This window comes from Bufo bufo, chromosome 8 (genome assembly GCF_905171765.1).
Source record: "Bufo bufo chromosome 8, aBufBuf1.1, whole genome shotgun sequence".
Lineage (NCBI taxonomy): Eukaryota > Metazoa > Chordata > Amphibia > Anura > Bufonidae > Bufo > Bufo bufo.
The window spans coordinates 207,345,949-207,361,797 of record NC_053396.1 but is presented as its reverse complement, the minus strand read 5'-3'; the positions used below and the strand labels follow the sequence as shown (position 1 = coordinate 207,361,797).

Here is a 15,849-nt window from a genome sequence, read left to right as displayed (position 1 = left end):
CGTGATGTGAAGCGTCGCTAAGGGTCAGGTATCTGGAAGGTAAACCTGTAAATGAAGAGTCTGTGGAATGTGCGTCCCAGTCACAGCACGCCGATCGCCCAGGACAGGGGCGCCGTCCCAACACGTACCACAGGGTTACAGACAGGTCAGTGTGGGCGGGTCAGGAGGGTGCCCATGGAGGTGCCAAACATTGGGTGGAACCTCAGGCAGGAAAAGGGAGGAATTTTCCACTGTTCACAGTTATTATGCATAATTCAAGGTGAGGTGCAGGGCAACGGGGCAGTGCCAACATGCCGCTCTGCCGTGGGCGAGTACTAAGTATTCCCTCTGGGCGATACAAAGCAGAGCTGTGACTCTGGATGGTCCTTGATCACCTGTCATGGGGGGGGAAATTACCAAAACCCATGGGGTTCGGAAAGGTTTGGGTACAAAGTGGGCACCGTAGTTCAGACATTCCTCCATGGTGCACTGGTAGGAGGCAGAGCTATGGTGGCTGTTTGATGGGGTCTTCACATTGCTCCTTCTTAGTGTAGGGCGGCTCATTACGGGGCACATTCAGGGTTGCACTGCCAACGAGGCGAGGGGCAAGAGGAGGGGGGGGGGCAGCGGAAGGGCCATGGGCAATGAGCACTTTCAAGGGGTTCGGTTATGAAATTGGCATGGGGGGGGGGCAGCAGAAAGGCTAGGGGCTCCCCCCTGGGCACATTTATGGGGCACCTCTGAAGGTTATCCCTGTGGGATATCAAAGGGGGCACATTAGGGCACAACTGCACAAAGTGGTGACAGGGAGAATGTGGAATGTTGCCCGGGGTCAGGGCATCTCTGAGTACTTCTGGGGTCACCCTTGAAGCTGGTCGCCCATCAGGAGCAGGCGAGGGGAGTCATTGTGTATCAGGGGCGTGCACTTCCTCCTCTCACAGTCTCTCTCCTCTTCTCTGCAGGGCACAACGTGAGACTATTCCGCCTGGACAGTCACACCGGTCACAGTGAGTGCATTCATCCTCCTGCTGCATGTGCCATAGTATAGTTCCCTGGGACTGTGCTACAGATGTAGCAGAGCTGAGCTTCTACTCTTGAGACGACTCTCTGTACTGCATTTGCCTTCCTGTGCAAAAACCACAGATCGTGATATCAAACTCATCTCTGCTGCATTCACTCTCAGCTCTGCTGCATCTGTGCGGCTGTTGTTCTTGTTTTTATCCAGTTTTTGGATTTTTATGCTCCCCCCCCCCCCCCCCCCCATAGCTCATAGGGATTCCCACTGGATACATTTCTGGTTTTCCGCCGCCCTTTCCCGTACGCTGGACGTTTTGCTGCTTTTATTATAATGTTATGACTTCCTAGTATTCTGTATTTGAACAGTTTTTATAGGAGACCCCCTTCCCTGGCCGTGTTCACATAGGACATTTTAGGGCTTCTTTTGTGCAGCTGTCAGATCTTTCATATAATGAAATGGAAAACTGTAGGATTTCCTACAAGAATACTATGTTTATTTGTTGCACTTTGTATTTTTGTAACTTTTTGTGCTACAAAAATGCAACAAAAACAAACTAACGGATGCACTTTTTATATGCTTTCATTATGGGAGACTGATACGAAAATGGGACCCCTTTCAGCTGCTTCTTGACACTGGACCCATAACAGGAGCCATTTTTAAGCACTATTTTCGCACCCTAACTTTGTCGCACGTACGCAGACCATCCCAGGGCAGGTCCTCACCACCCCCCCAGGGGGACCCCAATTACAGGAGCCGTCTCTATGGTATGGGCTCCCTTGAATGTACTGTAATATCTTCATATAAAAATAAAATATATCTTTTTTTAAATTATTATAAAATTGATTTTTACATTTTCTTGTATTGGGCTGAATGAACGGTTTCCCTGCAGTCGCCGATCGGCGCCGCTTCCTCTTCGTAGAAGACCCCTCTGGTTTCCATAATGAGCAGGGCAGGAAATATAAGACTGAGGAGGAAAAGCTGTTGATAAGGAAACATGATTTTCCGTTTTGTGAAGTTTTTGATCTTTTCCCAGTGCTAAGTGTCAATGACAATGACTTGTCTGCATTCAGAGCTGCACGGTCTATGCGGGGCCCCTGGAAACGTTATTGAGTGGCCCTTACTGTCAGATATGTTGGAAGAAGTTACTATTATGTAGTTGCTTAGAGAGGAGCTGTCAGGTCTGCTGTAATAGCTACTCGCCTCCCCCGTGTAATAACAGTTCTATCTTATGCCGTTCCCATCTTATTCCTGCTAGAAGTTTATGAATGAATCACCAGCAGCTTGCAGTAAAGGTACAGATGGCTGTTACCAGTCAGCGGGGGGGTGTCCCTGCACAGTATTACACTGGCAGCACTTACCGATACTGGTAACACCCAGCAGGACCTTTACTACAGACTGCTGGCAATTTATTTGTAGACTTCTAGCAGGAATAATAAAGGAACGGCACGGGCAGAGTCATAAGAATAGAGGCTCCAAAATTGGTATGACGTGGGGAATGCAAGTAGTTACTCAAACAGTCACGTCAGGAGAGGGGACGGGTCCTTTTAAAATGAAATGTCTCTAAAAGTAAAGCTTCCCTTTAAATACCTCCCCCTGGCTACAACCTTCCCCTTAAAGGGAGTCCCCGGGAGATTTCCTGTGACACCAGGCACGACGCCTCGTAGGGTTAGCTCAGATGAATTTAATGATACTTTTCACTTGGCGATCCCTTGCTTGCTTGGAGCAATAGGACTTTTAATTCATATGTAAATTAGCAGTTAAGTGCACCAAGGGCGGGCCCAAGTCGCTGTGTGCACCCTTGTTCCTCTTCCTCCCTTTCCTTCTTGATTGACAGGACCAGGTGACTGTGCAAGAACCTCCCCCGATCAATCAGGGGCTGGCAGAGGAAGCAGGAGGAGGAGGAGGAGTGCACACAGAGTGGCTCAGGACCGCCCTCGGTGCACTTAACGGCTCATTAGCATATGGATTAAAAGTACTTTTTCTCTAGGATGAACCAACGCATCGCTAAGCGAGAGAGAGGTATCAATGCTTCTATAGGGAAACCTCTCCACTCCCGTATCCAGACCATATATTAGGTATACTGGCCTATTCTTTGAGAAGACCACCACCCCCCTTCACAAGACCACATTTCAATGCAATTTTGGTTGATCCCCTCAAAAAGGCTGCACTGTATGCATTATAGATCATAGAACTACTCCCCCCCACCCGCATACATTGTATTTAAAAAAAATATTTTTTTATTGTATTCGCCATAGGTGGGTCCAGCCATCGCCATGTCCGTCTGGTCGGCGCTCGTCTTGCTGTTGGGGGTGTCGGTGCAGGCACAAGAGTCCAGGTGAGAGAACTCGATATCCCTATGAGGATGCATGGCCTGGCTGTAGGGTATTCTTCTATAATGATTGTGGGTTTTTTACGTTTATTGCGGTAACTTGAGATGTCGATAAAGTAAATCTGCCCGATCTCCTCCGCGAGGGGCTGAGCTCAGGGATATCGGCTTTACCAGGACTCCTAGAGAAAGCTCATGAGTCCTGCTGCCCCCGCTCACCCCGTCATCCACAGCTTAGTTTGTATTTTATAGACATTTCACTACATCACAAATGGCCACCAGATGGCAGCGCAGTTCCCTTTCAAAGCCACACATTGATTCACCTTGTAGACTATACTAGGGTAATGTTTAATTAAGGGATTTTCTGGGAATTTAATATTGATGTACCCGGATCTCATAGGGCCCTATAGAAAAACTTAGCATGGGCCCCCCTGCCCCACCCAGTCTCCCAGTACACATGCGACAATCTCTCACAGGCAACGCAAAGCGAAACAACCCAGATTTCAGAATTTGTGTTATAAAAAAATTGCAGTAAAAAAAATGCGCCCTTCACTTTAAGTGCTACATAAATACGGCGCTCATTCTGACCACCATATTTCTCCGACAACCTGCAAAAATACATTGGTAAATCGGCTTCCCTTCTGTTACAAAGCTGTCTGCCCGCAGCCACCACTAGGGGGAGCTCAATGCATAGGAAGTGATACAGTCACCATATAATGGAAGCAGAAATAATCTCTTTGTATTGAGCTCCCCCTAGTGGTGGGTGCATGAAAATACTGTGGGGTTTTTTTGTCTAGAAAAGGCGTTCAGGTAACTCCGGGTCTAGCCCTCACGCATGCTTTCTTGCAGCTCTTTTACAGGCGTCTGTTCCAGAGAGGTGGAGAGGATTCCAGTTATACACAATGAGACATTCATTCAGCCAGTGTACAAGCCTTATATCACAATGTGTCCGGGTCATCGTACCTGCAGCACCTACAGGTAAGTTGGGGGCTCAGTGTGGGTAGGTAAGGTAAAAAAAAAAGGATTAGAAATGTTTAAAACAGCGCCACCCTTACTTTTAGGCCATGTCTGGTATTGCAACTTAGCCTGATCCTGGGAGGGTGGTGGAACAGGGAGACAGCATGCATATCCGCCTGTACAATTGTGCACGGACTAGATGTATACATTATATACTGTGTGTGTCTGCGTCTTTTAGGACAGTGTACTCCGTGTTAGTCCGGCAGGTGAAAAGGGAAATCTTAAAGGTAAATTCCATTTGTTGCCCGGGATGGAAGAAAAAGGAACCGAATTCTGAATCCTGCGAGGAAGGTGAGACCTAGAAGGGACAACTAGTAATAGTGGAAGGGTTTGTGACACTCGGAGAAAGTTCATCGCTAAGGCCTCCTGCACACGAACGTGTGCGCCCCGTGGTCGTGCTGCGGCCGGAAAAATGTGGGCCGCAACGCACGAACACCGTCCATGGGGCAGCCACAGCGGATAGCGGACCCATTCACTTTAATGGGTCCGCGATCCGGCCGTTCCACAAAAAGATAGGACATGTTCTATCTTTTTGCGGAACGGAAGTACGGGACGAACCCCCACGGAAGCACTCCGTCATGCTCCCCTAGGGTTTCCATTCCGCACCATTCCGCATCTCCGGATTTGCGGACCCATTGAAGTGAATGGGTCAGCATCCGTGATGCGGAATGGCCACAGAACGGCGCCCGTGTATTGCGGATCTGCATATGCGGTCCGCAATACGGCAACGGGAAGCAGGAGGCCTTAAAGTGAGAGACTACCATCACAAGTTTCCTTCTAAGAAACTGAAAGTGTAGATGATTTGGAACATTTTTCTAATATATTTTGTAAGTCTCTGGGTCTCCGTTTCATCTGTAGTGTTCACTATGTCTGTATTCCTAATGCTCACTGTCCCCACCATGGTACGGAGACTTCAATAGAACATGCCTTAATACTGCCCCCTAGTGGTCGCAATAAGCAGTGCAGATGTATGTGTGTAAATACAAGAAGCAGAATATCGAAGCCATGCCAAGTATATTAGAAAACTTCTCAAAATCATGACATCAGCAATGGAAAAAGTTTTCTGTAAATTTACAGTCCTTGGCAGGGCACCTAACCTTTCTACTGCCTGAGGCGAAAACTGCCCCAATGCCAATTTCTTAACCTAACCCTTTTGCCACAATGAAAGAGCTCATTGCCCATGCCCCTTTTGCTTGCCCCTACCTGGTGCTGCCTGGGGCGATTGCCTCACCTGGCCTCATTGGTGGTGCGCCCCTGGTCCTTGGTTATCACTGTAAACCAGGGTTTCAGCTGTTCTGAAACTACAACTCTCAGAATGCTCCATTCACTTCTATAGCCGTTACAAGAACAGCCAAGCAAGCTTGAATGCTGGGAGTTGTAGTTTTGCAGCAGCTGGAGTGTTGCAGGTTGCTGACCCCTGCAGTAGACTGTCACACCTCTGAGAAAAAAAAGCCTGAACTCTCACATTGAGGGCTCATGCACACGGATCTGTAAAAAAAAAACGGAGGACATGCGTTTTTTTTTGCGGACCCATTGAAGTGAATGATTCTGCATACAAACCTGTAAAAAAAACGGAACGAGCTCTGAGAAGCATGTAGCAGTTGGTAGTTGTGCAGTTCAAGCCACCTCTCCGAAAGAAATCAGACAAAAAAGACAAAACTAGGTTAAGTTGTAAAGCTGCATTACACCAACAGATTATCTGGCCAATATCTGTCCAATCAGGTCAATAGTTGGTGTGTATAACAAAAGATCGGATGACGTCTGTGTTGCATCCCTTTTTTTTGCGGATCCATTGTAACAATGTCAAAACGGACAAGAATAGGACATGTTCTATCTTTTTTGCGGGGTACGAAACGGACAGTACACGGTGTGCTGTCCACATTTTTTGCGGACCCATTTAAATGAATGGTTCCGCATCCTATCCATATATCCTATATTCGTTCGTGTGCATGAGGCCTAAGACTGACGATTCCTTTGTTATGGACAGATAGGAGCGGCTGTCATTAGAACTGCCAGTCCCTATATTTTTGGTGACAGGAAGGAGCGGCTGTCATTCAGAGTGTCAATCCCTATGTTTGCCTGGGACTGATACAGTAGGAGCAGCTGATTCCTTTGTTATGGACTGATAGGAGCAGCTGTCATTCAGAATGTCAATCCCTATGTTTGCCTGGGACTGATACAGTAGGAGCAGCTGATTCCTTTGTTATGGACTGATAGGAGTGTCTGTCATTCAGAGTGTCAATCCCTATGTTTGCCTGGGACTGATACAGTAAGAGCAGCTGATTCCTTTGTTATGGACTGATAGGGGCAGCTGTCATTCAGGGTGTCAATCCCTATGTTTGCCTGGGACTGATACAGTAGGAGCAGCTGATTCCTTTGTTATGGACTGATAGGAGCAGCTGTCATTCAGAGTGTCAATCCCTATGTTTGCCTGGGACTGATACAGTAGGAGCAGCTGATTCCTTTGTTATGGACTGATAGGGGCAGCTGTCATTCAGAGTGTCAATCCCTATGTTTGCCTGGGACTGATACAGTAGGAGCAGCTGATTCCTTTGTTATGGACTGATAGGAGCAGCTGTCATTCAGAGTGTCAATCCCTATGTTTGCCTGGGACTGATACAATAGGAGCAGCTGATTCCTTTGTTATGGACTGATAGGAGCAGCTGTCATTCAGGGTGTCAATCCCTATGTTTGCCTGGGACTGATACAGTAGGAGCAGCTGATTCCTTTGCTATGGACTGATAGGAGCGGCTGTCATTCAGAGTGTCAATCCCTATGTTTGCCTGGGACTGATACAGTAGGAGCAGCTGATTCCTTTGTTATGGACTGATAGGAGCGGCTGTCATTCAGAGTGTCAATCCCTATGTTTGCCTGGGACTGATACAGTAGGAGCAGCTGATTCCTTTGTTATGGACTGATAGGAGCAGCTGTCATTCAGAGTGTCAATCCCTATGTTTGCCTGGGACTGATAGAGTAGGAGCAGCTGATTCCTTTGTTATGGACTGATAGGAGCAGCTGTCATTCAGAGTGTCAATCCCTATGTTTTGCCTGGGACTGATACAGTAGGAGCAGCTGATTCCCTTGTTATGGACTGATAGGAGCGGCTGTCATTCAGAGTGTCAATCCCTATATTTGCCTGGGACTGATACAGAAGGAGCAGCTGATTCCTTTGTTATGGACTGATAGCAGCGGCTGTCATTCAGAGTGTCAATCCCTATGTTTGCCTGGGACTGATACAGTAGGAGCAGCTGATTCCTTTGCTATGGACTGATAGGAGCGGCTGTCATTCAGGGTGTCAATCCCTATGTTTGTCTGGGACTGATACAGTAGGAGCAGCTGATTCCTTTGTTATAGACTGATAGGAGCAGCTGTCATTCAGAGTGTCAATCCCTATGTTTGCCTGGGACTGATACAGTAGGAGCAGCTGATTCCCTTGTTATGGACTGATAGGAGCGGCTGTCATTAGGACTGCTGATCCCTACGCTTGCTACCTTTTGCAGGTTCTTGTTATTCTGAGGCTGATATTTATGTGTCTTTTTCTCTCAATCTTTATTGTTTCTTTGTACGTTCAGCTGTTTGCCGTAAACCTTGTCAGAACGATGGGACGTGTGTCAAGCCCAACATGTGTCGCTGCCCCGCAGGGTGGGGAGGAAGGTACTGCCACGTGGGTGAGTCATTGTTTTTGTAAAGCCATTTTTTAATACATACATAATACTCTGGCCCCTGGGGGGCGCTGGTCCATCAAATTGTCAAACATGTCATAGAAACGTCTTAAAGGGGAAGTACATGCAAGCATTATTTTCTTTGGCATTAGACACACAGAACTAACAGCATTCATGGAGAGGGCACCAACGATTTCTAGTTTCATGTGGTAGCTTTTTACAGCTTGGGCAAACCTATGGCAACTAAACGCAGTGTTGGCTATAGGTCCGTACCACTTTAAGGGATCTATATTGTCCAGTCAAGCTTGAGTTGCAGGTGAATGTTCATTCACTTCGTGGTCGGGTTCATCTGAGCGTATCCACCATACAAAGAAATGCACTCAATCTACAGTGGTGGAAATCACTCATACTTGAACCAGGCCAGTCCAGCATCTCTGCTGACCGGTCAGTGTCTCCTCGCAATCCCCTTTTGACATTCTGCACCTTTCTGACCTGACCTCATATTAAGGACCTGCGGCTTGTTACAGCAGCCTCCCCTCTCACACCATGTGGCTTCAGCTACACACTACTCCTGATCCCTGCTACATACCCTTAAATAATGTGGAACAGTGACACCTAGTGTCAGGAGTGAACACTACAAGACCTAATAAATTACATGCAGACAAGGTGACACACCACACTTCAATATAACACACAGGCTGAATACATGTAACACAATGCTGCCAGTCACCGCTAGGAACTTCCTCTTAAAGGGACAGCGTCCTGCAAATAAAGGAAACTCCTTATGTGTATAACACATTTATAGCAACAGAAAGAAAAAGTCAAACATTACATGGGTAGTTCCCTGGGCATAACCCCCCCCCCCCCCATTAGAATGGTGTATGGTCAGATGGATGGGTCTGAGGGTGATGGCAGGAGGAGTTTACCATGGAAGTCTCCAGGAGAACATTCATAAAGTCAAGATTTTGGGTATTTTCCAAAAATATCTCCATGTAGACTTATTTATCTCATATTTTATAACGTTTTATAAGACAAGTCTCAGTTGTCCTCCTTCTCTCCTTAGATATAGATGAGTGTCGCCGCCCGTCCCGTTACTGCCCCCAAGTGTGCATCAATACGAGGGGCAGCTTCCGCTGTGACTGTAACCCGGGATATGCTCTGGGGGAAGATGGAAGATCCTGTATAAAAACCAAGGAGAACAAGCCCCAAGTGTCTGTACTGGCCCAACAACCTGAAGGTAACTGTGTGGGGAGGACTAGGCTAGGCTGCATTACACCCGACCATTTGTCATCTTTCAATTCTTATGCCTGTGTCCTTGTGAACGCTTTCTTTACAGAGTCTTCGAATAAACTCTCTAACGAGGTGCAGGACCTCCGCAGCCTTGTGACATCCCTGGAGCAGGTGAGTGTGCAAAATCGGTATGTCCACTCACGTGGCCGCCTTTCTTTTATCCCTAGAGGGCATCTAAAACTAAGCAAATGAAGGAAAGGCAGCAAATAGATCAATGTGTCTCCATGGAAACAGACTACAAACAAACCCGGTGTGTAGTCTGATCCTGCAGCCATGTGTTACTCCACTACTATAAACAGTAGAAAGGGGGCAGATGGAGGAGGGTGACCGATGATTGCGGTCCCTTTCTGATCTGTGCCTCCTGGGCTGTTGGACCAAAAGGCACCACAAGGTCGTGACCATGGCACTGTGCTGAAAGTAGTCACAGGTGCAGCCGAATACAGGACAGTCCCTCGACTGGGACTTGGAGGAACATTTTAGTGGGAGGCCTAGTGTCCGCTGAAGCCCATCACAAAAATGTTTTATAGATGCCGCTAATAATTGCTTCATGTAGCTTTATAGCAGTCTACTTTCTCTAATACAAAGCTCTATAATGCACCTGAATGGGCATATTCTGGCTGCCTGAAGCCACCACTAGGGGGAGCGTGGGAGCTTATTGCATACTTCATGATTATTATTATTATTACTAGTGTTGAGTGAATCAAAGTTAGCGAAGTGGACTTCGATCTGAATTTCAGGAAAAATTTTGATTCATCACGAAGCTAAATTTCCTCGCGCTTCGTGGCAACGAATCAATTTTTCCTCAAATGGCAGCAAAAAAGAAAAAAAAATACATACTCACCCCATCCATTTGTTCTCGGAGAGTCCGTCTCGGCCATCTTGATTGAAGAAAACGCGCCAAATCTCTTGCGACGTCGCCACGCTGGCCGGGCATGGTGACGTCATGCACGAGATTTGGCACATTTCCTTCAATCAAGAAGACCGCGACGGCCTCTCCGTGAGCAAATGGATGAGGTGAGGATGTCGTTTTTTGTTTTTTATCCCCGATAGGCCTCAACGTGACTGTCATATGCCGTTGACTGTTGAACGCGGCATCTGAGGGGGTCCAATCACGGGGGCGGCGTGATCGCCTCTACATACAATGGAATGTGTGATTCGTGATTAAGTAATTCATAACAAATTTAATTTCTTTGTGAACTTCGGTGACGCAACTGGTGAACTTCGGTGACGCATTACCTTCTATGCAAAAATAAAAAATACAGCCTACTCTTAAGCTCCCTCTAGTGGTGGCTGCAGGCGGTCAGAATAGTTACACATACTTTATGCCTATCCAGGGAATTTGGAGCTCCTCAGGGGCGGGCAATACTATAGATGCGAGCTCTGCCATTGCACAGAAGCCCTGAAGGTAAGGGGGTCCGCTGCCATCTTAAAAAAACTGTGCTCCTTACTATTAGATTAGACTTCTTATGAATGCGGTCTGTAGCTAGCAAGCAGGGGCCAATATATTGCTCTCACACAGGGGCCCTATGTTGTCCATGTCCACTCCTGGCTTCAACTAAGTTTGGGCCTGTGTACATGTATATTAAAACACAGCGCTCATTATTTTAATGGTCAGGAGGAGGCACATGAGCTTACCACCTGGGGGTGCCCAGATCTCTCACCGCTCCACCTAAAAGGTCGGTATTTTGGTGGCTGAAATACAGTATAATGGTGCAACCGCCATACTGGAGTCGGGTGACATTTAATAAGGTCAGCCCCGTGCTTTGGATATAACCGTATCTGCACAGCAGGGCTTTTCCTATATCAAGCAACAAAAATCATCAAATCCTCATATGTAGCAGAACAATTCAGTGGGAGCGGAGTTCCCCTTTAAGCATAATGCTAACAGGAAACTGAAGCCCGGCCAATAAAACACAGGAAGTCAGGCAAGGGTGAAGTTACTGGAACCTGATGCTGCTCGTGGTGCGAGGCTGAGTTTCCCTTCATCGGTCTGTTCAAGTTTATTTGAAATCGCATTTCCACAGAACATATCTAAACGTGGCATCCAAGCCTGGCGAGGAGACTCTATGCAGGCAGAGACCCCCTATAGATCAGATATTAAAGGGGCTCTCCATTTTGGAGAATTGCTTCTTCCTTTCCGTTGACAAGAAGCTGGTCACATTATATTCCACAATGATCAACAGCGATCTGCTGGGAAACCTGGCAGTAAGTGTAGTACTTCCCTGCAGCGCCACCACAGGAGAGATTAGGAATTACACCATTTAATGCACAGACATGCCAGGTCTGCAGGTCTTGAAGAGAGGGCCCTCCTACTATGTTCCAGGGACATGAGTGGCAGAATGGTTAAAAAAAATATAAAAATAAAGCATTAATCAGCCTTATTGATCCCCACTCAACCAATCACTGGCCGCACCAGTGACCCGCCTCAGCCGGTGATTGGCCAAACGGGCATCTCCTGCCTTTTCCTGTGTGTTGAGCTGGGACCAGGAAGCGGAGCAGTGACCAGAAGAGCATTAGAATGGAAGTGAGGTGAAATAATGCTTCATGTTTTTTTTAACCATTCTTCCCCCAAAATGTAATCCTGTCGGACAACCCCTTTAACCCAGAATTCTCTAACAAGGTATTATTCAATTGGTTTTCTAAACTAGACATCCCCTTTAACTTGTCCCCTATGACTTGGGACCTCCATTGATACATACCAATCCTGGTTCTGAGATTTGGACAGAGCCCAAACATCTAAAAAAAAAAAAAAACATAGCCAACATTTAAAATTTTAAGGTCACCTCTCTGCACGCCTCCAAATTCAGTCCACAAAATGTCCACAGATCCTAATATCCAGACTGGGTTCAGTATCTATAGTCGGAACAGAAGTTCTTGAGGCATGGAGGACATAAGAACTTGTCATCTTGGGACAGACCATCTGTACAGTTTCACGACCCAATCCTTTTGACGCAGTCTCTAGACTAGGGTAGGGTAGGTCCATACATTCAGGTTTCCTGATGCAGTTTTGGAAGCCAAAGCCAGGAGTGAATTGCAAAAAGTTATCTGCTTTCCCTTCTTCTATGATCCACTTTGGATTTTGGCCCCTAAAACGGCATCAGGAAACCTGACCGTGAGGCTGTACCCTTAGTTTGCAGCTCTTTAGGTTGAGTCCTAAGCTGCCATTACAAGATGTCTCTGTTCTACAGAAGTTGGACAGCGCCCTCTCCGCCCTGCAGAGACTCTTCCCCATTAAACTGTCGGAGATCCGCTCGGATCAGGTGCAGGAATTCTGGGAGAAGATTCATAGTTTGGATCGGGTGGATTATCTAAGCGATCAACTCATGTTTATGGAGGAGAAGATGGGAGAATGTAAGTAACTGGTGATGACCATGAACCTGAGGGTCTCTCTACTAGGATCTGCCACCATTTTCAACCCAACATCACCTTCACTTAGACAGTCATTATGACATATATTGGAACCATGTGACCTCCAGAAAGTTCTCCCGTAATGAGGATCCCCAGAATTGATGTGACTCAACTTTCAAGTGAAAGTATAGAATGGCCCAGTGGCCAATTGTACACCCATCTTGTTTGGGTACTGATGGTGCTCATACCATCCAGAAGAAGGTGTTATTGGGACAGTCATTAAGTACTTGGTGGTCCACCATGGTTCATCCATGTTTCTATGTGCCTGCCTGGATGGACCCAAAACAAGTAGGATGTAGCCCACAAATAGAGGTTTCCACTGAACACGTAGAGCGCCATTAGAATTATTTCCACACTTTTCTACTCCTACTTCCCTTCCATCTACCTCATTGTCCTATAAAACCTTGTTGATTGTTCTGTTCCTCAAGTGAAGCTACATCTGATTTCTCTTTGTCTTTTCCAGGTTCCTGCCGCAGCAATGACATTGAGATGCCTATAGATCTGAAGCGCTGACCCACCGAAGATTCCCCCTAATTATTTATACCCCTCCCCCATGGAAGACACTTATTTATGGTCCCCTTTTTCCTATTTATAACCCTCATTCCTTGAGGCCATGATATCATCAATAAATACTATTTGTATATAATGTGGGCAGATTCATCTAGTCTTCTTTACACATTACTATCACTAAAATACTCCCATAATGCACGTCTATATTTTGGAGTAGCTTTGAATGTGAAAGGAGGATCATTCATAGTAAGTTATGTTATCTGTAGAGTTGGGGCTCATGCACACAGCCGTATTATGACTCCGAGCTGTAGTAGCTCATCTATAGACTCCTAGGAGGTCGCTGTGTACCTCTGTATACCACCGATGACACTGTGTATGAATTCAGTTGACTAAGGCCTCTTGCACACGAACGTTGTGCATCCGTTCCGTGAAGTGGGGACTGCAATACGGCTATGGCGTGGGCAACGGCCGTGTGCATGAGCCCTTATGGAGATACCATATGGTGGCAGAGGAGGGTGTCTAGGTAAATGCACCGTGTACTCTGCAATGGGCATCATTTAGGCACAATGACTGCAACACTCAGACCACCACGAAACCTTGCAGTTATCAAGACCAGTACGTTTGAACCACAGGCCCATCGGGAATTAGGGTGTTGCGGCTGCTTAGGTAGTCTTCCGCTCAATTTTTTTTCAATGGGCAGATTTTTTTTTTCCAATTGAGTTTTTTAAATATTATTGTTATTATTTAAAACCACGAGAACCAATGGAAAAAAGAAGGGATGAATCAGATTTTTTGGAACTTTTGCTTTGGTTACACCATGGCCGCTTGGCGTTTAGGCTACTTTCACATCCGTCATAGGATCTCAAAACGCTTCAGTTTTGTCCCCATTCATTGTCAACGGGGACAAAACTGAACTGAATGAAACAGAGCGAACCGAAGTCCATTTGGTCGCGGACAGAATAACGCTGCAAGCAGTGTTTTTCTGTCCGCGATGTGGTGCGGAGCAAGACGGGACCGTCCTGACACACAATGCAAGTCAATGGGGACGGATCCTTATTCTCTGACACAATAGAAAACGGATCATTGACTTTCAATGGTGTTCATGACGGATCCGTCGTGGCTATAGAAGACATAATACAACCGGATCTGTTCATGACGGATGCATGCGGTTGTATTATGGTAACGGAAGCATTTTTTGCAGATCCATGACAACTGATGCGATACCAAACTCCATGAAATCAGTTTTTGACCATATTTAGGTGTCAAGTGGAGGCCAACAATGACCACAGTCATATGGAAGCCATACAATACCAGCAGAGGTGCTCCATTATTTTATCGGAATGTTCCTTTGAAAAAGGACAAACACAAAGAGATATTTCCATGATACGAATAATTTTCCACCGCGGAGAAGCATTTGTATCAGAATGGCCATGGCTCCATAATTAATGTTCTGAGCCACCAATGGAACCAATTGTTTTTAATACCATAGACATAATTGTCACAAAAGATCGTATAATTATGTGACTATGTAATGAACAGGTGGGTGTCCTAGAGATGGTAACCTACCAGGTGAATGAGGTCCGATCACCTCCACATAGCTGTGGAACATTCAGCAGTCCATGGCGGTCACTGGTTGGGTTCTGCCGCCATTCTCTTGCTAGGCCGGGGTTCCACAGGTGGGACCAATGCTTCTTGGAATAGTGCTGGACATCAGACACAACCCCATTCAGTTTGGAGCTGCTGGGGAAGCCAGCGAGGCCATCCACATAATACATGTGTTGCTCAGGTCCACCAGAATGGGAGCCACTCTTCTGGCTCATAGAAGGGGATCCAGAGCAGGGTCCCCCCATAAAACATTCATATGCCTGAATAGGGGACATGGCCCATGGCATCTTGAGTACGGTTCTTCAGGTTACAAACAGGTTGTAGAGTCCAGCTTCCCATAAAAAGATTCTTTTATTCATTCAACGTAAAATCCAGACATCCAATACAGTATAAAATGTCTACGCGTTTCAGACCCCAATATATGTCCTTCATCATGACAATTCTTTAGGTGACACACTTGTCTTCTTTATTTGTAGCCTTGTTCAGGGTTCTGATTCATCCATGCCGCTTATCTCCAGGTCCCATCTCTTACCCATAAGACAGAAGGGTCCAGTTACAAGTCTCTTCTCCCTCAGTTTTTCCTTCGATTCCATACTTTTTCCCCCCTCACCATGTGCTGGCCGGCGATAAGGAATCCATCCAGAATGACTCAGTCCTCCTCCTCCCTTCCTGAGACGGGGGAAGGTTGGGTGGGCCGCATGTAAGGTGCTTATCCAGATACCACCCTTCCCTCTGCTGTAAACAATGATCAGAACTTCACGTAGTGCAGATCCTTGGGAAAGAGCGGATCTCTCCATCTTCACACTTCCCGTGACAGGTGCTCGGACCTCAAAGAGCAACACTCAAGATGCCAAGTTTTACAAAACGGGCAGGAAAGAAAATGGTTTTGGAACTTATTTTAGAAGTTCTGCTTATTTTTGTTTTATTACACAATGAGACAGGAACGACATCTTACCATGGTGATCTTCTATGATGCTGCCGGGTCGGGTCAGGGAGTCATCACGTAGGAGTATCTTAATATCAGAATTAGATCT

At 46.5% G+C, this 15,849-nt stretch overlaps 1 protein-coding gene across 2 annotated transcripts; it reads left to right on the top strand.

Annotated features, from left to right (window-relative positions):
• Positions 1-234: 234 nt before the first annotated feature.
• EGFL8 (EGF like domain multiple 8) lies at positions 235-13,340 on the top strand. Of its 2 annotated transcripts, none has more exons than XM_040405772.1 (9): positions 235-239; positions 3,253-3,332; positions 4,173-4,301; positions 4,519-4,631; positions 7,913-8,008; positions 9,066-9,239; positions 9,339-9,403; positions 12,481-12,643; positions 13,164-13,340. In XM_040405772.1, the coding sequence occupies exons 2-9, from the start codon at positions 3,271-3,273 to the stop codon at positions 13,211-13,213; spliced, it is 852 nt and encodes a 283-aa protein (XP_040261706.1). In that variant the 5' UTR covers positions 235-239; positions 3,253-3,270; the 3' UTR covers positions 13,214-13,340. The 2 variants fall into 2 exon arrangements, with proteins under 2 accessions (XP_040261706.1, XP_040261705.1); XM_040405771.1 differs by lacking the exon at positions 235-239 and adding an exon at positions 887-986.
• The last annotated feature ends 2,509 nt before the right edge of the window (positions 13,341-15,849 follow it).

Excerpts from the sequence above, each read along its gene's own strand:
- EGFL8 (XM_040405772.1), top strand. The coding sequence starts at position 3,271 with ATGTCCGTCTGGTCGGCGCTCGTCTTGCTGTTGGGGGTGTCGGTGCAG. Across the intron at positions 4,632-7,912 it reads TTCTGAATCCTGCGAGGAAG|CTGTTTGCCGTAAACCTTGT; the intron begins GTGAGACCTAGA and ends TTGTACGTTCAG. Across the intron at positions 12,644-13,163 it reads GGAGGAGAAGATGGGAGAAT|GTTCCTGCCGCAGCAATGAC; the intron begins GTAAGTAACTGG and ends TGTCTTTTCCAG.